At 41.5% G+C, this 22,439-nt stretch overlaps 1 protein-coding gene across 1 annotated transcript in view; it reads left to right on the top strand.

Annotated features, from left to right (window-relative positions):
- PTPRH (protein tyrosine phosphatase receptor type H) overlaps nucleotides 1-22,439 on the top strand; it is a 167,981-nt gene that overhangs the window by 75,819 nt on the left and 69,723 nt on the right. Inside the window, exons 2-5 of the mRNA XM_044281718.1 lie at nucleotides 11,382-11,427; nucleotides 15,092-15,349; nucleotides 17,896-18,159; nucleotides 20,080-20,343. Coding sequence (XP_044137653.1) covers nucleotides 11,382-11,427; nucleotides 15,092-15,349; nucleotides 17,896-18,159; nucleotides 20,080-20,343 — 832 coding nt within the window. The remainder of the gene's footprint in view (nucleotides 1-11,381; nucleotides 11,428-15,091; nucleotides 15,350-17,895; nucleotides 18,160-20,079; nucleotides 20,344-22,439) is intronic.

Genomic DNA, 22,439 nt, shown 5'->3' with positions numbered 1-22,439 from the left:
AGTCTAATCTTGCTATGATTTTGTGTCATAGCCTTATCATAGACGCCTTTATCAATAGACGCACTGTGCGGTTTCCTGACTGTTGACACGTCTCCAAGGTAACCGATTACACCCTCCGCCTCCCCACACTATTGGCCGCCGTTGTCATGTGGTATCGGCGTCGGCGTCTGGTGCGTCACTGCGCGGCGCGTGCGTGTGACGTCAGGCGCAGATGCTGACAGGGTGGGCCTCCAGGATGAGGCGCGTATGGGCTTTATTTAAACTCCATGATGGTATGTATCAATGTGGCTGGTATTGGTTGAGGAACCCCCTGAACTATAGGGACATTACCTTTAGCGAGGACCACCATATCCTCACACACCAATGAGCAGAGGAACATCTCTCCTTCTGCAGCATGGAAGTCCTGCACCATGGATGTCATTTTTCTAGGCTCTCATTTTAATCAATTGAGCCTGACTTTTCTGTAACCATATGACTGCAGTGTTTTCATCTCTCTACCTGCGGGTACATATTGTGTTTTTTCCTGCATGTACTTCTTTCCCCTGAGGAATCGACACGACAGAAACGTGCCACGTCGGGAGGTCTGTAGAAATTGAATATTTTTAGTACTAGTGATCAGGTCCTTAACTAGGGACAGGTATCCTGATGGGGTCGCCCTTTCCAGGGCGAGTGCTCTGTGTAGACAGGCAGTATGGGAGCAGACCCCTTCCCCCAAGTATAGGGTGAGATAGGGCACAGCATCATCTTCCCCGACTGCACGCCTACACAGGACTCCGTCTAACCCAGGCATCACGTCTGCTAATCTGATCCTAGCTACTTGGTTGGTCAGGTAAGACTGCTGGCGTCTATACAGGTGCAGCAGTTTCTCTACTTACCTTTGCCTTACCAGCATTGGGGTATCTATCATTGAACCCCCTGTTTTTCTGTATGTCTGTAATGTTGATGCATCCTCCAGTGTATTTTTTATTGCATATCTTATAAAAGTTATATTTTAATAAGGATATTTCCCCACATATTCTCCAGTGGGTCCCTGGCAAATTTTAATCTTGAAATATCAGTGAGACTTCGGTAACTATTAGTCCCACTCAGTTATGTGCCCTGCAATAACCAGTAAGAATTTTCCCTGAGGGCTCACACATGCAGCCATTGTTTTGGTCCGCATCTGATCCGCATTTTTTTGCTGCTTGGATGTGGACCCATTCACTTCTATGGGGCAACAAAAGATGCGGACAGCACTCCGTGTGCTGTCCGCATCCGTTAGTCTGTTCTGCAAAATGCAGAACACACATGGCTGGTATCCATGTATTGCGGACCGCAAAACACAACACGGTGGTGTGTATGGGGCCCTACTAGTGGGGAATGCACTTGTTGGTTAACCCTTTAATGACCAGGCCTGAAAAGACCTTTATGACCAGTCACTGTTTTGTGATTTAGCGCACGTGGTTCAAACACTTTATCTGTTGGACTACCAAAATAAATTTTGCAGCTTTTTATGACATGATGCAGGGATTTTTAATATATATATATTTTTTGTATTATTAGGGGGAAACTTTACAAATGTATTTAAATATATTTCTGCTACAAAAAGACCTTTGAGGGACACTGACTTATTTTTATTTATTATTTAACAATTTTTTATAATCACTTTATTTATTTCAAAAAATATTTTTGCCACATGTCCCCCAAGAAGTCATAAAAAGACCATTGAGGGACAGTGAACAATTTTATTTTGCACTTTTTCATTTTTGTTTTCTAAAATATTCTTTTCTTTTTTATATATATATTTTTGCAGCACTGTATGTTCCTTTTTTATTATTATTATTTTGCACTTTTTTTCCTTTTTTATTATATATATATATATATATATATATATATATATATATATATATAAAAGAAAAAGGAGATGGCAGCGCCGTCACAATGAAAAAATAAATAAAGGGTGCACAGGCCCAGCAAGGATATAAGCCAATCCAGAAAAATATAAAAAAAGAAAAAAGGGCAGCACTCCAATGGATAAAAATGAAAAATAACTTTATTTACCCATAAGGCTGTGGCGACGTTTCGGCTCCAATACAAGAGCCTTCCTCAAGCCTGGCTTGAGGAAGGCTCTTGTATTGGAGCCGAAACGTCGCCACAGCCTTATGGGTAAATAAAGTTATTTTTCATTTTTATCCATTGGAGTGCTGCCCCTTTTTTCTTTTTTCTTTTCCTTTTTTCTTTTCTTTTCTTTCTTTTTATATATATATATATATATATATATATATATATATATTTTTTTTTTTTTTACTTTTTTTTTTATATATTTGCCACATAATTTCTCCCCAAAAGGTTCATAGAAGACCTTTGGGGACACCGACTTTTTTTAAACACTATTTCCACTGCAACTGGAGCATCCAAAGGAGCCCAAGTTACAGGGAAAACCAGTCTGCTGAGGGTGGCTTTCTACAGGGCAGGGCTGATCAGGCTCTGCACTCCTCTGTCCCTGACACATGGCGATCACGTGATCACCGGGTGTAAACTGCTCAGAGCGCCGCTCACCTATCTGAGGAGAAGGCAGAAGACCTGATGAACCTCTTGTGCCTTCTTCTCGGCACCCCCGATGTCTCTGACAGCTGGGGACCATCCCGCTCCTGCTACAGTGCAGAAGCAGGAGCTGTAATCCTGCATTTGTGCAGCGGGTTGGCTACAGGTTGTGCTCCCCTGCTTTAGAGGGTAGAGCCCTGACTAGTTTTCAGCTCCAGTAGAAGAGGAGATAATCCCTAGTAAGACTGGGCCCTCACTTGCCCTGGGCCCCATAGCAGTCGCATGGTCTGCAGCTATGGTAGTTACGCCCTTGCCCTGTGTAAGTTTGTATACAGAGATAGCTGTCAGTCACTGATAGCTGTACACAGAAGAGGTGTTATCAGTTATTAATATCATTTTAGGTGTAAGTGTGTATACATACAGTATATAGCTGTGAGTTACTGATGGTTGTACATGGGGAGGTGTTATTAGTTATTGGTAGCATTCTCTGTGTAAGTGTGTATACATAGATAGCTGTCAGTCACTGATAGTTGTACACATGGGAGGTGTGATCAGTGATTGATAGCATTCTCTGAGTAAGTGTGTATACATAGATAGCTGTCAGTCACTGATAGTTGTACATGTGGGAGGTGTTATCAGTGATTGATAGCATTCTCTGTGTCGCAGGGAAATATGTCGCAGGGAAATGATGAAAATGGAGATTTGATCAAATCAATTCACAGAAGATGTTTAAAATAACATCTCTGTTGGGCGATTTCCCTAAAGAAAGTAAGTGATTTGGTGAAAAGATAAAATAAACAAGTAAGGAGTCCTGGAAAAAAAAGAAAGCAGTCAAAGGACCTTTGATTACCTCATAGACATGTGACCAGTAATATTGCTGTTAATGGTCACATGGTGATGATGTCATAAAAGGTCCTTTATTCCATAGATCTCACAGTTCGCTGATAAAAGGCCCCAGCGACGCCCCTGAATCTAGGTATATACTATTCTGGCAGGGGGAACACAGCCAGGCATATTTCTGTGGGGGCACACTCCTGGCCATGGGTTCAGATATAGAAAAAAAATCTAACTCTGACCGAAGTTGTATCTGAAAAACTGTTTAATGAAACTATCAGGACGTTTTTGAACAAGCGGCATGATAAAGAAAAACCTTTGTGGACTCGCGAAATGATAGAAGAAGCTATCACGGTCATTGAGCAATTTAAATTAGCACCACTACTTAAAGGAAACCTGTCACCTCTACTATGCTACCCTCACTGAGTGTTTCTAAATGTTCATTGTGTTACCCTAAACATATAAATTACACTTTTAATTTCATTTGCAGACAAATTCAATAAGTATTATGCATTTTTGTGCTTCCCACCTTTTATGCAAATTAACATGAGTCATATCTTACTTGTGTGACCAGAGAAGAGTCATATTTTCAGGCTCTGACTCATCTCAGGTTAATTTGCATATGTATCAAATCTTTTTTTTTACACAATAAAAGCACACAGAGCTATGGGGACTGGGAATTGCGGATGTGCTAGCGGCAATCTAGCAACCCATGTCCTCAGCTCTATACCCAAAATCCAGGTGACAGGTTCCCTTTAAACTACAACAGACACATAAACAGTACTATTATGGAAAAAAATACGATGTTATGGAAGTAGGTACTAAAAAATCCATGATTTTGAAGAGAAAGTCTGACTCCGATCCAAATATCGATTCTAAACAATATTATTTCATATTATTATTGTTATTACTATATTATCACAAAAATCTAACGTTTCACTAAAACAGTTAAGGGATTTGATGATCAAATTACTTACTTTCTTTAGGGAACATCATCTTCCGAGAATTGATAATCTCCCTTAGGGATTTGACCAAATCTCCATTTTTATCTTAGGGATTTGATCAAATCTCAATTTTTATAATTTCCCTGTGACATATACATAGATAGCTGTCAGTCACTAATAGTTATACATGGGATATGTTATCAGTGATAGATAGTATTCTCTGTGTGTATACATAGATAACTGTCAGTCACTGATAGTTATAAATGGGAGATGTTATCAGAGATTGATAGCATTCTCTGTGTAAGGGTGTATACATAGCTGTCAGTAACTGATAGCTGTACACAGGAGAGGTGTTATCAGTTATTGATAGCATTTTTTGCGTAAGTGTGTATACATATATAGCTGTCAGTCTCTGATGGTTGTACATGGGGAGGTGTTATCAGTTATTGATAGCATTCTCTGTGTAAGTGTGTATACAGAGATAGCTGTCAGTCACTGATAGTTGTACACATGGGAGGTGTGATCAGTGATTGATAGCATTCTCTGAGTAAGTGCGTATACAGATATAGCTGTATGTCACTGATAGCTGTACATGGGGAGGTGTTATCAGTGATTGATAGCATTCTCTAAGTAAGTGCGTATACAGATATAGCTGTATGTCACTGATAGCTGTACGTACGGTAAATGGTATCAGTGATTGATAGCATCACTGTGTATCATTTCATAAATTTGGCACAACCTTACAAAGCAAAAACAGATTTACAAATGTCACAAAAAGCACAGCAAATTATAAATCCCATGCATGAATAATATGATTGGACATCTCAGGCACACAACTTTAAGAATGCAGACACACCTTGAGGTACACATGCATACTGCTTTAAGGAGTGGTCACATATCTTTCCACATCTTTTGATGATGATTATTGTTCACACAGCCTTAGTAATGCTTGCAAATGTACAAAAGGAAAGAAACTATTTAACCTTCTGCTTTTGTTGGTGAATATACCAAAAGGCTTCACACTGGAAAAACATAAAGCCCTCTCTAAAATGTTCAAGAGAAGTCAGTGGGTGCGTCTGCAGCCATTTAATGTCACTTCAGTCCCAACACTGGGACATTTTCTGTGCTATAGACATGTACAGATGACAAGATGAGCAAAACAAAGTTTATTTGGGGTCTGAATTGATTTTACCCCAAATTGAAAGTGCTCCAATTGGCTCGAAAATTTGTGTATGATGCTCCTATGACTAGAGATGAACGACTCAAGCTTCGGATGTTACATCAGAAGCCGCTTCGCAAAATAATTTGTTAAAATACTGTATGGAGATTTGTCCTGGAATGTAGTATTAGAATGTATGGGCTCTGATGAGCCGAAGTAAGTTATTCACAAAGTTGCGCGAGACCTTGTTGAATAACTTCGATAATTGATTATTACAGTGAAAAACCACTTCAAAGCTTGGAACCGAACTCTTGGTTTCGAGCGGTTCCTTGGAAGCGGAGCTGCGCGACTTTGTGATTAACGGACTTTGGCTCATCGGAACTCATACATTCTAATACTGTACGGAGACAAATCTCCGTACAGTATTATAACAAATATTTTTAGTGAAGCGACTTCAGATGAGTCATCTGAAGTCTTTTCACTCATCTCTACCTACGACCTAAAGGGATTGTGCAGGCAGTCTATATTGATGACTTATACTCGGATAGCTCATCAATAGTTGATCTGCGGGCGCCTGACACCCCCACCAATCAGTTGTTTGAAGAGGAGGAGGCACGCTATGCCATCTCTGCTTCCTCTTCATTACACTGCTGTTCTCTTGGAAGTCTTTTCACTCATCTCTACCTACGACCTAAAGGGGTTGTGCAGGCAGTCTATATTGATGACTTATATTCGGATAGGTCATCAATAGTTGATCTGCGGACGCCTGACACCTGGCACCCCCACCAATCAGCTGTTTGAAGAGGAGGAGGCACGCTATGCCATCTCTGCTTCCTCTTCATTACACTGCTGTTCTCTTGGAAGTCTTGACAACGTAGTATAATTACAAGTAGTCCTTCCATTCACTTGAAAATTAGCAAAAATTAGAAAAATATAGAATGTGTTTCATGGCACAACCCTTTTAAAGGGAAATACCAAAATAATGTTTTAAAGTAGAGCTTGTCAACATGACCTGAGGTCCAAAGCAATGAAATCTGGTACTGGATATCACAGAGTATGACAGAAGGGGCCATGTACTGTCTTTCTATGCATTTTATGTTACTGTAGGGACATAACCTATGTTTTTTGCTCAGTAAATATGCAAAGAGGTATCTTCCAAGGAAGTACAACCATCTCGCTAGCACCACTTTGTGGAAGTGATTCCCCATGAGTCAGAGTCAAAGTCTGAGTTTTTAACAAGCCTTGGGATATGACAAGGGAATACAGCCAACCCAAATATCCATCCATAGACAGCTGTTTTGGAGTGCTTGCCCCTCGTCAGTATGGAGTGGGATTCTGGTTGCCTGAATGCAATGCCTCCAGCTGTCTATGGATGGATATCTACTCATATGAAGCCACATGAACAAGGTGTCATTAGCGAGATGATTCTCTTTCCTTGGGAGATGCCTCTTTGCATATTCTTTACCCATAGCACACTTCCAATACAGTAAGTCTCCATACACAGCTGGTTAAGGAGACCCAGTACCCTGCCTAAGCTCGCTCAATAAATAAAATTATAAGGAAGTACAGAACAAAAAATGCTTGAGCGACAAATTCCCAGTTTCAGAATAAGTAATGCCCTTAACGAATAAGGTCAAAGGACAAAATACGTTCTCAGATCTGATATTTGCCACGCTGTATTCCCAACAGTAGCTTCCCTATAATCTGATGTTGTGAAAAGTCACTTCCTTATAATTGCTGCACATTTTACAGAAGGGTTTCTAATTCTGTTCATGGTTCAGTAATCTTTAATTGCTTAAAATTGCGAATATGATGTCTGAGATGAAGGCAGCATGTTATAAAGCAGGAGGAGCTGAGCAGATTGATGTATAGATTTATGGGAAAAGATTCAGTAAAACCTGTAGTTTATTAATTTAAATCTCTGCTCATTCTGGGCTTTGAAGTCCAGGAGGCGGTCCTATGAGTGATTGACAGCTATCTATGTATACATAGCCGTAGAGGGAAGGCTGTCAATCACTGATAGGTAGGACCGCCTCCTGGACTTCAAAGCCCTGATTGAGCAGGAATGTAAATGTATAAATTAAGTTATACTGAATCTTTTCCCATAAAACTATACATCAATCTGCTCAGCTCCTCCCGCTCTACAACATGCTGCCTGCAGATTACATTGCATTTTCATTTTCATGGTGACAGCCTCAGGTTACCTCTAAATGCAATGCAAATGAGCCAAGGAAGTGCAGGACAGAGCCTGAGGTGGTGATCCCATAGCACCTGTGGTAAAAGTTTCTGGCATATGGTGCAGCAAGGGAAAGCCAGGACTGCAGGGGAGTGGTGAGGACGGGAAATTGTGCAGCGCTCGTGTTTCTGGGAGATGCCGAGAGCACAACTACATGGACTGCACAGTCACAGCGCTGAGAGGCAACAACCGTAAATAACTTTTCATTACACTGTTATAGTGGTTCTGGTGCTATCTATTATCGGGGTACTGGATAGTGTGTCTACTTGCTTCACCCCAAAATGCTGGACATTCTAGGCCATGCCCCCAACCCCACTAACCCACTCCCCTTTCCCAATAACAGCAAAAGAAAAAAAAAGATTCGAACATCTTAGGCCACATGCACACGACCGTTGTGCGTTTTGCGGTCCGCAAACTGAGGATCTGCAAGACACAGAAGGCGTCCGTGTGCATTCCTCAATTTGCGGAATGGTGCGGACAGCCATTAATATAACTGCCTATTCTTGTCCGCAAAACGGACAAGATTAGGACAGGTTATATTTTTTGGGCGGACCACGAAACGGAGCAACGGATGCGAACAGCACACGGAGTGCTGTCCGCATCTTTTGAAGTGAATGGGTCCGCATCCAAGCCGCAAAAACTATGGCTCTGATGCGGACCAAAACAATGGTGGTGTGCATGTATATGAGCTGTGTGCGGGCCCGGAGTGCTTCTCTCACCTTCAGTCAGTCACAGAATGACATGTCTGCCGGCTTTAGTGACTGACTGGGGGTGAGAAAGGCCTCAGTCAGTCAGTTTGTAGCTGAAGTGTGCGCTCATACAGTACAATGCTGTCTCCTGAGCGTGGAGCCACAGAAAATGAGTACACACAAGTGTCCGTCCAGGCCCTGTGCCCGGCAGACGGCGGACAGGGAGCTGGGAATCTAGACTGTCCGGCCTAAAGCCGGATATCTGGCCACCCTAGCCCTGGATCAGGTAATGTTATGGTGATCTTGTGGCAGGCACTGTTTTGGGGTCCTCGTTTTACTAACACATGGTCCTATGGCTGTTAGTTTTATGATTGTCATGTCCTTTATGGGAATAGGAGAAAAAAGTGTTTTAGTGTCATGGCAGCCAAAAGGGAAAAAAGGATGCCTGTGTGAAAGTCTTCAATATAGTCAGTTCCTAGAGCTGTATGCCTAACTATGTAGGTATAGATACAGTGCAATAGGGTGTGCCAATTTAGTAGCAGAAAATCTGTGGCATTTGCTAAGAAAATCTCCAGCTCCCAATTTCCCATTGTGACATTACTGTGCAGAAATTGTCATAGATTATAGTTCAGCTATGGTAATGCCTTCTGCTATATGCAACCTTGTATCATTAATGGTTTTATAACTTTTCATTGCAATGTAAAATTTTTAAAATGACTAAACCATTATATACAATTGGGATATCATAAGATTCCCAACCTTATTACCACAGAGGAGCCCCATAAAATGTTTCCACGCCCACGGAACCCCCAATTCCAATCCATCCTCCGAGAAGTCTTAGGCCCCTTTCACACGGGCGAGATTTCCGCGCGGGTGCGATGCGTGAGTTGAACGCATTGCACCCGCACTGAATCCTGACCCATTCATTTCTATGGGGCTGTTCACATGAGCGGTGATTTTCACGCATCACTTATGCGTTGCGTGAAAATCGCAGCATGTTCTATATTCAGCGTTTTTCACGTAACGCAGGCCCCATAGAAATGAATGGGGTTGCGTGAAAATCGCAAGCATCCGCAAGCAAGTGCGGATGCGGTGCGATTTCCACGCATGGGTTCTAGGTGACAGTCTATTCACTGTATTATTTTCCCTTATAACATGGTTATAAGGGAAAATAATAGCATTCTGACTACAGAATGCTTAGTATAATAGTGCTGGGAGGGTTAAAAAAAATAAAAAAAGTTAACTCACCTTATCCCCATGATCGCCTAGTTCCCGGTCGGTCTGTTCTTTAGCTGTGGCTAAAGGACCTGTGGTGATGTCAGATCACATGCTCCATCACCATGGTGATGGACCATGTGATTGGAGCATGTGATCTGACATCACCAAAGGTCATTCAGCCGACAGCTAAAGAACAGACCGACATCTACACGATCATGGGGATAAGGTGAGTTAACTTTTTTATTTTTTTTAACCCTTCCAGCGCTATTATACTAAGCATTCTGTATTCAGAATGCTATTATTTTCCCTTATAACCATGTTATAAGGGAAAATAATACAATCTTCAGAACATCAATCCCAAGCCCGAACTTCTGTGAAGAAGTTCGGGTTTGGGTACCAAACATGCACGATTTTTCTCACGCGAGTGCAAAACGCATTACAATGTTTTGCACTCGCGCGGAAAAATCGCGGGTGTTTCCGCAACGCACCCGCACATTTTTCCGCAACGCCCGTGTGAAACCAGCCTTAGTCTATCCCAGGGATGCTCAACCTGCGGCCCTCCAGCTCTTGTAAAACTACAACTCCCACCATGCCCTTCTTTAGGCTGATAGCTGTAGGCTGTCTGGGAATGATGGGAGTTATAGTTTTGCAACAGCTGGAGGGCCGCAGGTTGAGCATGCCTGGTCTATTCCAAGCTGAAGTCCCCGGTTAGGAAATCTGCATTGTAGCATCACTGAACGTGTTCTCAATGATTTGAGTTACGCTGCCACCTTGTGGTCTGTTTAGTGAAATTACAGGAATGTAAAAGTATTTCATGGGCGTTTATGAACTAGAGAACATATAGAAGAGTTATGTTTTGTTCTTTAGAATTTCTTTTATATTGGAAAATTCAATACAAATTTCCTCTGTAAAGTTCTTCATACACGGGCAGATGATTGTTAAGCTGATCGCTAATGCGCATTGGTATGAGCGCTCGTTAGCGATCATCTGGCAGTGTAATACTGCTGCCGATTACCCGATGAACAAGCAAACGCTTGTTCATCAGGTAATCAGGATCTTTTAACATGTTAAAATCCTGGTTTGCCGGCTACAGATCGCTCTGTGTAATAGGCTCTCTGCTGCCGGTAAACAAGGAGACAGTATACGGACGAGTGATGGCATTATACTGAGGAGGAGATTGCTGCATGAAAATAGCAGTGGTCTCCTCCTCTAGCAAGCAGGCGATTGACAGGAGGGAACGCTTCCTTCCATACAATTGTCTGCTCTGTTTGCCTGTGTAATAGGGCCTTTAGTCAGAACAAAAAAAAACTTAAAGCCCTACTACACCAATAGATAATTGCTAAGATGATCACTAATGAGTGTTCGTAATAATTCTTGTTAGCGGTCATCTGGCAGTGTAATACTGACTCCGATTTACCCAATGAATGCACAAACGCTTGTTCCTCAGGTAATCGGGATCCTTTAACATGTTTCAAAATAAGTATAGGGACGAGCGATGGCATTAACGATCGCTCGTCCCTATATTGAGGAGGAGATCGCTGCATGTACGGATCTGTTAGTGTTATAGTACCTTTAGCCTAGGAATGAATGAAGCATTTAGGAAGACCTATGATATTCTCTCCATACCCCCTGAATCTTACATACTTTTAGTTACGGTATTTACTTTTTAGATACGGCATGTTCCAGTCCTTTAGTCAGATGAATGCTATCTGATGATGCCTGTAAGGTAGGGATGATGGGATATATTTGCATTTATGCTTTTCTTTTTCTTTGCTTAGACTGTTCTCCTTTGCCTTGGAGCACATAGGATTATTGCTGTCACCGGTGAGTATAATATTACTATATTTTTATCATGGTGGCATAGGTTTTGTTGGCTGTGGTTCTTTCATACTTACCTAGCTACCGTAGACATGTAATTACCTCCATCCTCCAACTACAGACTGGTGAGACTAACCAGGACTTCTCCATTTAAAAAACTATTGGACTAAGGGCAACCTGTCATCAGATTGTGGCATGTTGCTGTTTGGCACATTACACAGTTTTCAAACTTAGTTATTTTAAAACTAACTATAAAGCTATTTTTCTTAAAAAAAGATAGTATTTTATTCTAATCTGATGTCATTGTAGGACCAAGAGCTATTGGGGCACATAACTGGAATCCCAGAGTCACCCTGCCAGCCTTTCCACCTCTCTCTGATTGACAGTCTTTGAGCTTCCTGACGTCAGCACAAGCTCCTCCGAAATCTTGCGCCTGCACAGTGAGCTGTTAAAGTTTAGGTGTATGTACCACAGTTCACTGCGCATGCGAGCGAGGAGGAAGTGCAGGCGCAAGATTTTGGAGGTAGATATTGGGACTCAGATCTGAGTATTAAAGGGGTTGCCCCACAAAAAAATATTCAAAATTTTTCAAACCAGCATCAGGATCTGAGTACTTTTATAATTGTATGTAATTAAAAATTTGGTATGGCCACTGAGTTATTGAATAGAAAATTATATATATATATATCTAGCGACCCCTGCTGTTTATTTTCCTCATTTCTCTGTCCACCTTGGTAAGGTGGTTGCACATGCTCCGTTCCATCCTTCAACTGCCACCTGCTGTATCTACTGTTAGAAGCTATGACAGTTACATGGAGAGAGCTGCAGCAGAAAGCCCCTGAGAACGGTCACGCCCCCTGAGTTGCCAGCTTGAAATAAATTTATCAGAGGAATTGCAGAAATGAATGGGGAGATCTCTGGATCCATGTGAGGTACAGGGCTGGTTCTAGCTTTGTTAGAAAGAGGTTGTCATGTACTATATGATATCTGATTTAACTTTTTTACACTAATCATGGAATTAAGCCTTTAAGAGGGACATTAAAGGGATTCTGTCATGACATTTTAGCCCTATAACCTAAACATATGGCCAGGTCCGTACAATTAACATGAATCCGAAACTGTACTTATTAAATCTGCCTATGGCTCTATTGGCACATAAAACTGATTTTTATAACCGGTCAATCGCCTACCTAAGGTGCCCAATGGGACTTCAGTTAACCCCTTAGTGACCAAGCCTGTTTGGGCCTTTATGACCAAGCGTTTTTCTTCCTTTTTTCATGGTCTCGTTCCAAGAGCTATAACTTTTTTATTTTTCCGTCTATATGGCTTTATGAGGGCTTGTTTTTTACGGGACAAGTTGTAGTTTTTAATGGCACCATTTTGGGGTACACATAACTTTCTGATTAACTTTTATTAACTCTTTCTAGGAGGGAGATGGGGGAAAAATAGCAATACTGCCACTGCGTTTTTACATTATAAATTTTACGGCATTCATTTTTTGGTACAAATAACATAATATCTTTATTCTCTGGGTCAGTACGATTACAGTGATACTAAATACTTATAATTTCTTTTAAGTTTTACTACTTTTTTTTCCAATGAAACCCCTTTTATTAACCAAAAAAATGATTTTGCATTGCCACTTCACAAGACCCATAACTTTTTTTATTTCTATGGAGTTGTGTGAGAGCTTGATTTTTGAGGGACAACTTTTATTTTTCATTGGTATCATTTTGGAGTAAATTCCGCTTTTTGATCGCTTGTTATTACGTTTTTTTCGGTGGAAACTAAGAATAAATTAGAAATTCTTTTTTTTTTTTTTTTTTTTTTTTTTTACGGCGTTCACCATAGGGGATAATATATGTAATATTTATGTAGTCCGGGTCGTTATGGACGCGGAAATACCAAACATATGGGGGATATTTTCTTTTTGCAATTTTTTTAATTGAAAAGCATATTTTCGATGGAAAAAAAAGCATATTTTTTTATTTTATGGAATTTTTTTTATTTAATAAATGTGTATTTTTTTCTATTTTTTTACTACTTAAAAGTCCCACAAGGGGACTATAATATACAGTATTTTGATTGCTTTTAAAATGTAATGCATTATCTCTATAATGCATTACATTTCAATAGCAATGCTATTCAAAGATTGACCAGCAGGCTGCACCAGAGAGGCACAGCCTGCTGGAGAGAACTGCAGACAGGCTTGGGGCCCTGAACAGAAGCAAGGTAAGCTTCCCAACACATCAGCACCCCGCAATATTATTTTCGGGGTGCTGATGGGAGACAGAGGGAGTCCGCTCCCTCTGTCACCACTTTACATGCAGTGGGCGGCATTGCGCTCGGCATGTAAATGGTTAAACAGCCCGGATCGGCTCTTCTGCCGGTCAGGGCTTTTAGAGCAGGGCCCCGGCTCTTATGTGAGAGCCGGGTCCGTGCTCCCTGCTGCACAGGGGGAGCCGTGCAGCGCTTAGACTGGGCCGCCGTAAAAACGTGGAGGCCCAGCCTAAGGCCCCTTAGTGACCGCTGTAAAAAGGCGTATGGGTGGTCACTAAGGGGTTAATACAGAGTGCGCGGCCGTCTGGTGCCCAGCGCCCCCTTCCCGCTCAACGAAGCCGCTGCCAGGAGTCCGCAGGCGCCGGATCTAGCAGAGGGCTGGCCGGATCTGGCGGAGGCGGCACTGAGGTGAGGAAGGCTGCGATTAGGACTGGCAAGGAGGCGCTGGGCACCAGACGGCCGGGCACCCTGTATTAACTGACGTCCCCTTGGGCACCTTAGGTAGGCGATTGACCGGTTATAAAAACCTGTTTTATGTGCTAATAGAGCCACAGGCAGATTTAATAAGTACAGTTTCGGATTCATGTTATTTGTACGGACCTGGCCATATGTTTAGGTTATAGGGCTAAAATGTCATGACAGAATCCCTTTAACCCTTGTGCACCAGAAAATAGGCATCAAAAAGTTGCAAAGTTTAGTGCATGCTTGTACAAAATTTAGCATCTTTTGGGAGGTTTAGACCGTAGGTGGCGTATTGGTGACCATGAACATTTATTATAATCTGCACCAGAAAACTTGTGTAGGTTATACCAGAAAGCTATACCTACTGAATTACAGTAGATTTCCATTTTGAAAATTAAGGTTTGTTCACAGATTTTGGTGCAGATTGACCATGGATGCAAGTCCTAAATAATAATAATAAAAAAAAAGTTTTTCCACAAAGTTTAACAGAAAAAAAATAATCAGTATACTCCTCTCCCCTGGCAGTTCTGTGGTTCCCTTGTCTGTTCCTCGTTCAACCGCAGGCTGCAGTGGACACATAGAAGGAGCTGTTATTGTAGAAGACTGAGAGCACAAACCCGTACAGGGGACAAGGGGTCATTATAGTGTTTGTTTTTTTTGGTTGTTTTTTTGTCGCTCTGCTGTTTTCCAAAGGTAAAGTCCTCAAGCAAATCTGCGTCAAAATCCACAAAATTTGGTGCAGGTTTCTCAGCTAACCTACTGCAGAATTTTTTTCCGCTAGGTGTGGACATATCCCTATGGCTGTGTGAAGCAGACCTAACCCTTCAAGGAAAGATCTGCATTAATTTACTTGTCTTGAGTGTCTAGATGATCCTATTTATGTTGTGTATTGCTACAATAATTAATAATATTTTTTCTTAATTTTTAGCCCCACCTGAGGTTTTAAATGTGACAACAGCCAACATCTCGGAGAACTCCTTCACTGTGTCTTGGGAGGCCCCTACTACTGGGAATATTACAGACTACAGAATAATTATCAGTAATGGAACGATCTTAACAAATAAGACGACTACGAGTATGTCATATACAGAAACTGGTTTGTCTCCTGGAATCACCTATGATATAACAATATATACAGTCAATGAAAATGGCACCAGCAGCGGTTTCCTCCACAATGTAACAACATGTAAGTGGATGATTTCGGTGTGTAGGCCTGGAAAGGCCCTGTCTAACATAATGCACAGTCCAGTCCCATTATTCTGACCACTTCCTACTTTCAAGGTCAGCAGCGCGTAGCTCCTGAAGGAAGCCACGTGTGGTAAGCTGGCTCGGTGGGGATATAAGGTGTACTATAGGCTGTCTGCACCCAAATACCTTGTTACTGTTATGGGTAAAAGGGGCGATTTATCAGAGTTATAAGAAGGAATGATTATAGTCTTTCAGACCAAGGGTGGCAGTATTTCTGTAACTGCGCAGTTTGTAAACTGTTCATGTGCTGCTGTGGTGAAAGTGTATGGTAAGTGGACAAAAGGCACCGTTGCGAATAAGTGACATGGAAAGTAATGTCTGATAATGGGGCCTGGTTAATTTTTGCCACTTTTTTAAGGCTTCCTTCACAGTTCTTTTTTTTTTTTTTAAGCCACACATAGAACATGCTGGTCTTTGGGGAAAAAAACTACAGTGACCCCCAAAAAGTTCAGAAAGTTGAAAAAATGCTTCAAAAACACCACTTGTAGTACTTTTGATATGACTACAGCCGTTTAAAAAAAATATGCAGTAAAAAAGTTTAAAAAAATGTGTTGTTAAACCACCATTATAGTGACAGGAGATTTATCAGAACTGAAGTAGCAGAAAACTGGCTTAGTTGACAATAGCAACCAATGAGATTGATCCTTTCATTTTCCAAAGGAGCTCTAAAAAATGGAATGTGGAATCTGATTGGTTGTTATGGGCAACTAAGCAATTTTTCCTGTACACCAGTTTTGACAATTCTCCCTCATACTGTTAACACAGTTACACATCAGAAAAAGTATGGTGTTTATCCCAAATTTTATATTTTTCCAATGTACTTACACTATTTAACTGCCATAAATACACTGAGTAATCTCCACAGTGAGCTCTATACCCTGTAGTGAATGCTGAGGCTCTAGCTAACCTATAGCCACCACTTGGGGGGGGGGGGGTGCAGTACATGTAAATTTATAAAGCTACTCCATCTAGTGGCAGCTGCAGTTCACTTGACTATGTCAGGAAGCAATAAAAGCTGCCGGGCTACACCACTGGTACACCACAAGGTACACCACTGTCTGCGTGTGAATGACATCTACCAATTTCATTGCTAATAATATACTTTGTTACAATTCTGTCTCAGAGTATATCCTGCACGCTTTCCTACTTCCATTCCCAAGGTGGGATCTATAGACAGATGCAAACTGATGCTATATATCCAATTGTATATTCAGTTTTTTACAGAAACTTTATCTATAGAATTGCAGAAGAGAAACTTAAAGGGATTGTGTCACTTCAGCAAATGACATTTATCATGTAGAGAAAGTTAATACAAGGCACTTACTAATGTATTGTGATTGTCCACATCGCCTCCATTGCTGGCTGGATTCATTTTTCCATCACATTATACACTGTTCGTTTCCATGGTTACGATAACCCTACAATCCAGTAGTGGTGGTCGTGCTTGCACACTATAGGAAAAATCACTAGCCTATGTGCCCTTCCACAGTCCCGACCCCAAAGAAGCCAGCTCTTTTTGCTATACTATTTAAGCATGACCACCACTGAAGAATTGCTGGGTGGTCATAAACCATGGAAATAAGCAGTGTATAATGTGATGGAAAAATAAATCCAGCCAGCAAGGGAGCAATATGGACAATCAAAAAACATTAGTAAGTGCCTTGTATTAACTTTCTCTACATGATAAATGCTATTTGCTGAAGTGACACAACCCATTTAAAGGGGTTGTCTCATCATGGACAATGGGGGCATATTGCTAGGATATGCCCTCATTGTCGTATAGGTGCTGGTCCCACCACTGGGACCTGCACCTATATCGAGAACGGAGCCCCGCAAGTAAAGGAGGGTGCATTGCGCATGCGCAGCCGCTCTGGTACGCTCCCATTCACCTCTATGGGGAGCCGGCTTGGATATGCCCCCATTGTCTTATAGGTGCGGGTCCTACCCCAGGACATGCACCTATATAGAGAACGGAATCCTGCAAGGTGGTAGCTGGAGGACTCCAGTCTGGCCACCACCTTGCAGGGTTCCGTTCTCTATATAGGTGCGTGTCCTGGGGGTAGGACCCGCACCTATAAGACAATGGTGGCATATCCTAGCGATATGCCCCTATTGTTTATGATGAGACAAGTCCCTTTAAGTGCTCTGATCCACTGTGGCTGCTGTGTCCTGTGACACATACAAGAAGCCAAACGAAGCAAAAAGCTTTAATAAAACCTATGCCAAAAACATAAATAAATAATAAAACAAATTGCTTCAAAAATGTCCGGAGCCTTATTTTTCGCTTTCAGCTATATTTCATACATCCATCCATATTTATACATGTTTCATTGAAAGCCCATTGCTGACCACTTTACATGATGGAAATTGTAGTACTGCAGTATAAGATCACTGATGTTTTCTACAGTCATGCCAGTCATAGTATCGGCGACGTGCATTTAGAATAACTGCTAATCTCATGTATCCCATTTTGTGCCCCCTCAGTGCCCTCCAGCGTCTCGGATTTCCACATCACTGCAGTATGGCCGACTCAGATGAATCTCAGTTGGACAAGGCCTTCTGACTTTTATGCATCAACCTATAAGTATACCATTGTTATAAACCCGGGCAGCACCAATGTTTCTAGTAGCAGCAGCTTTGTGCTCGTTAAAGGCCTGATCCCAGGAAATAATTACACTTTCACCATCTACACCGTGACCCAAAATGGATTTGAAAGCAAAGCATCTCAACAGACAACAAATACGACAAGTAAGTTCACTCTTTGTACAACATTTCCTATCATAGACCCCAATACCATATTGATGATCCTCAAGTCTTACCGCGATGAAAAGACATGGAGGGAATTTATCTACAGCATGCGGCTGTATTATTTCGATTTAAAAAGACACAACAAAAGTTGCAATTTGTGCATCAAAAATGTTTGCTTTTCACGCCCTGCCGTCAAATGCTGAAAAAGTGGTCATGGTTTACAAGGGGACGTGGATAAGCCTGTCAGATAGTTTTCTACATACCAGAGCCAGAAAATGGTGCAGACCGCTGCCTGTTTATAGCAGGCATAGTTTTCGGGGGAATTTGTGCGGCAGAATAATAATAGGTTTGGAACATCTTTGTCCTTACTCCAGTAGTTGTTATCTATGCCTGTCTGGAGTAATAACTATGGAACATCTTTGGCTTTCCTTATACCAGTAGTTTTTATCTATGCCTGTGTCAAACATAATTTTTAAAAGGCACTCTATCATCCAGTATAGCATGAAAAAATAGACTATTTAATTTTACTACTTATCTATGCCTGACAGAGTAATACATTTGGATCATCCTTGGCTATCCTTACAAAAGTAGTTATTTATACCTGCCTGGAGTAATACATATGGAACATCTCTGGCTTTCTTTATACCAGTAGTTCTTATCTATACCTGTCTGGAGTATTAAATATGGAACATCTTTGGCTTTCCTTATACCAGTAGTTGTTATCTATACCTGCCTGGAGTAATACATATGGAACATATTTGGCTTTCCTTATACCAGTAGTTGTTATCTATACCTGCCTGGAGTAATACATATGGAACACCTTTGGCTTTCCTTATATCAGTAGTTGTTATCTATGCCTGTCTGGAGTAATACATATGGAACATCTTTGGCTTTCCTTATATCAGTAGTTGTTATCTATGCCTGTCTGGAGTAATACATTTGGATCATCCTTGGATATCCTTACAAAAGTAGTTATTTATGCCTGTCTGGAGTAATACATATGGAACATCTTTGGCTTTCCTTATACCAGTAGTTGTTATCTATGCCTGTCTGGAGTAATACATATGGAACATCTTTGGCTTTCCTTATACCAGTAGTTGTTATCTATGCCTGTCTGGAGTAATACATATGGAACATCTTTGGCTTTCCTTATACCAGTAGTTGTTATCTATGCCTGTCTGGAGTAATACATATGGAACATCTTCGGCTATCCTTACACCAATAATTGCTATTCATGCCTGGAATGAAAAGACTTAGGTGGTAAATGTTGTCAGTCTGAGAGAAGCCAGCTCTCTCCTGTTAAACCCTGCTGACTTGTATCCCCTCCAGTGGTGAGAGGGGTAAAAAGACACAATTTTAGCGCAAATATGGCCTTTGCCATAATTTTAGACTTTTCTATGTTAAAATAGTGATCCTGTGATCCAGTGGATCTGTATTTTTTATTTTTTTTAAACTCATAGAGACATATAAAAAAAAATCTTTGCCCTGGGTGCCAAGTGCTGAGACCCTCTACTGGCTCCTGAAGGCCCGCTCAATAGAAAGAACTGAGCCCATCTCCAGCAGGGAGAAGAGACATCGTTCTAAGTCAGTGCTTCTATCACATCATTTTAGGGATCGGTGGGGGTCTCAGAACTTGTAGCCCCACTGATCAAAACCTTTGAGATATCACTATGACATCAAAAGTGAAAAAAAGTACAGGTACACTGTAAGAATTCAAGACGCCTCTCAAAAATTCAGCATGTCGGTTCCTTCTTTCTTCAGACACCTGCCGTGGAGGTCAGGGCATCACCAAACACATTAGATAACCAGTTGGTGCTGCCAAAATTGCTGGATTCAATTGACTTTCATATAATGTATAAGTTGATTTTAAAATCGAACTACTGACACATTATTTATTATTTTTGGTATTTGTCTCCTTAGTGCCCTCTCCTGTGAAGAACTTGAATGTAGCAGATACATCAGACAATTCTGTGACCCTCGTGTGGGCGTTCTCAACTGACCCCAATGCCGGTTCATACACCTATAATGTGGATGGTGGAGGAAGTAACATAAAGACAGATATAAAGACAAACACCGCAGAGATGACAGCACTGCAGCCGGGAACAGATTATACCTTCACCGTCTATGCAGTCACCCCAAACGGAATATATAGTGAAAAATCTAACATCGTAAATACGACAACCCGTAAGTTCATGTCTATGTATTTTAACATTTCTTTTCTTCTCTTCAGTTTTACGGTAAATAGTGCAATTGTGGTAAAAGAGCAGCAAATCGCATCACATGTCTGTTCTAGTGAAGACTGAAGATTTTGTTATGGAATTAGGCATTTACTTAATTTCTGTTGCAAATTGTATTAACATATTATTTTGTACAGGTTCATGATAGATGGAACCTCTACTAGCTGAACCTAATACCTATTCCTAGTTTTCTTTTTTATCCATGTCCCAGTTACTCCATAAATGTAACTTTTATTATATGCAAATTAGCCTCTAGGAGTCGGGGGGGGGGGGGGGGGGGGGGTGGTCAGCGTTGCTCCTGCTCCTAGAGGCTTGGTTCTCCCACCTCTGTCACCTCCCTTAGGGCTAGGCTGCATTCGCATCCTCCTGCCGACCCTGAGTGCATAGTAAATCTCGCGCCTGCGCCATGCCGTTCCGTATTCAGCACAGGCGCAGTACGGAAGTCTGCAGCCAGTAAGCATTCTTCCTTCACTATGCCTGCGCTGAATACTAAACGGCACGGCGCAGGCACGAGATTTACCATCCACTCAGGGCCAGCAGGAGGATGCGAACGTTGCCTGACCCTGTGAATCAGGACTTGGAGGAAGGTGACAGAGGTGGGAGAACCGAGCCTCTAGGACAGGGGTGCACAACCTTTTCTGGCTGGGGGCCACGTTGTGAGCCTGAACCAATTCCAAGGGCCAAAAATAAAACTTAAAGGGGTATTACCAACTGAAATATTATTTTTATGGCATATTGAACATATAGTATATATCATAAATGTCTGGTTACACTTCTAGTACTCCCATCTCATGGGAAAATACATGAAAGATACATGTGAGCAGCCACAAGACATAGATATACATGTCTGTTACCAGATGGTTGGGGGCCGCACAGAATGGTATCGAGGGCCGAATGTGGCCCCCGGGCCGCAGATTGTGCATCCCTGCTCTAGGAGCAGGAACAAGGCCCCCCCCCCCCCCCCCCCCCCCCGCTCCTAGAGGCTAATTTGCATATTATAAAAGTTACATTCATGGATAAAACTAGGGATAGGCTAGTTGGGTTCAGCTGACATTAGCACATCGCTAGTGTCAGCCAGTTTAATTTTGGTATTTCTGGTGACAGAAACCCTTTTAAAAGTGTTTCTTTATTGAGTAACCACTTCACAATTGTTAAAAGGAGATTAACTTCCTTCATCTGCAATACTGTTTCTGAAGACGTGGGTCAAACTTTAGATTCAAAACCATATATTTTTTAGTAGCAGATCTTTTGACAGGCACTCTATGATCCAGTACAGCATGAAAAAATAGACCATTTCATTTTACTACTTATCTATGCCTGCAGGAGTAATACATTTGGATCATCCTTGGATATCCTTACAAAAGTAGTTATTTATGCCTGTCTGGAGTAATAAATATGGAACATCTTTGGCTTTCCTTATACCAGTAGTTGTTATCTATACCTGCCTGGAGTAATACATATGGAACATCTCTGGCTTTCTTTATACCAGTAGTTCTTATCTATACCTGTCTGGAGTAATACATATGGAACATCTTTGGCTTTCCTTATACCAGTAGTTGTTATCTATACCTGCCTGGAGTAATACATGTGGAACATCTTTGGCTGTCTTAATGCCAGTAGTTGTTATCTATACCTGCCTGGAGTAATATATATGGACATCTTTGGCTATCCTTACACCAATAATTGTTATTCATGCCTGGAATGAAAAGACTTAGGTGGTAAATTTGTCAGTCTGAGAGAAGCCAGCTCTCTCCTGTTAAACCCTGCTGACTTTTATCCCCTCCAGTGGTGAGAGGGGTAAAAAGACTCAATTTATAGCGCGAATATGGCCTTTGCCATAATTTGAGACTTTTCTATGTTAAAATAGTGATGTAAATCCTGTGATCCAGTGTATCTGTATTTTTATAACTCATAGAGACATATCAAAAAAATTTCTTTGCCCTGGGTGCCAAGTGCTGAGACCCTCTACTGGCTCCTGAAGGCCCGCTCAATAGAAAGAACTGAGCCCATCTCCAGCAGGGAGAAGAGACATCGTTCTAAGTC

Source organism: Bufo gargarizans, chromosome 2, assembly GCF_014858855.1.
Source record: "Bufo gargarizans isolate SCDJY-AF-19 chromosome 2, ASM1485885v1, whole genome shotgun sequence".
In the NCBI taxonomy this organism is placed as follows: Eukaryota; Metazoa; Chordata; class Amphibia; order Anura; family Bufonidae; genus Bufo; species Bufo gargarizans.
This window is presented reverse-complemented; position numbering and strand designations above follow the sequence as displayed.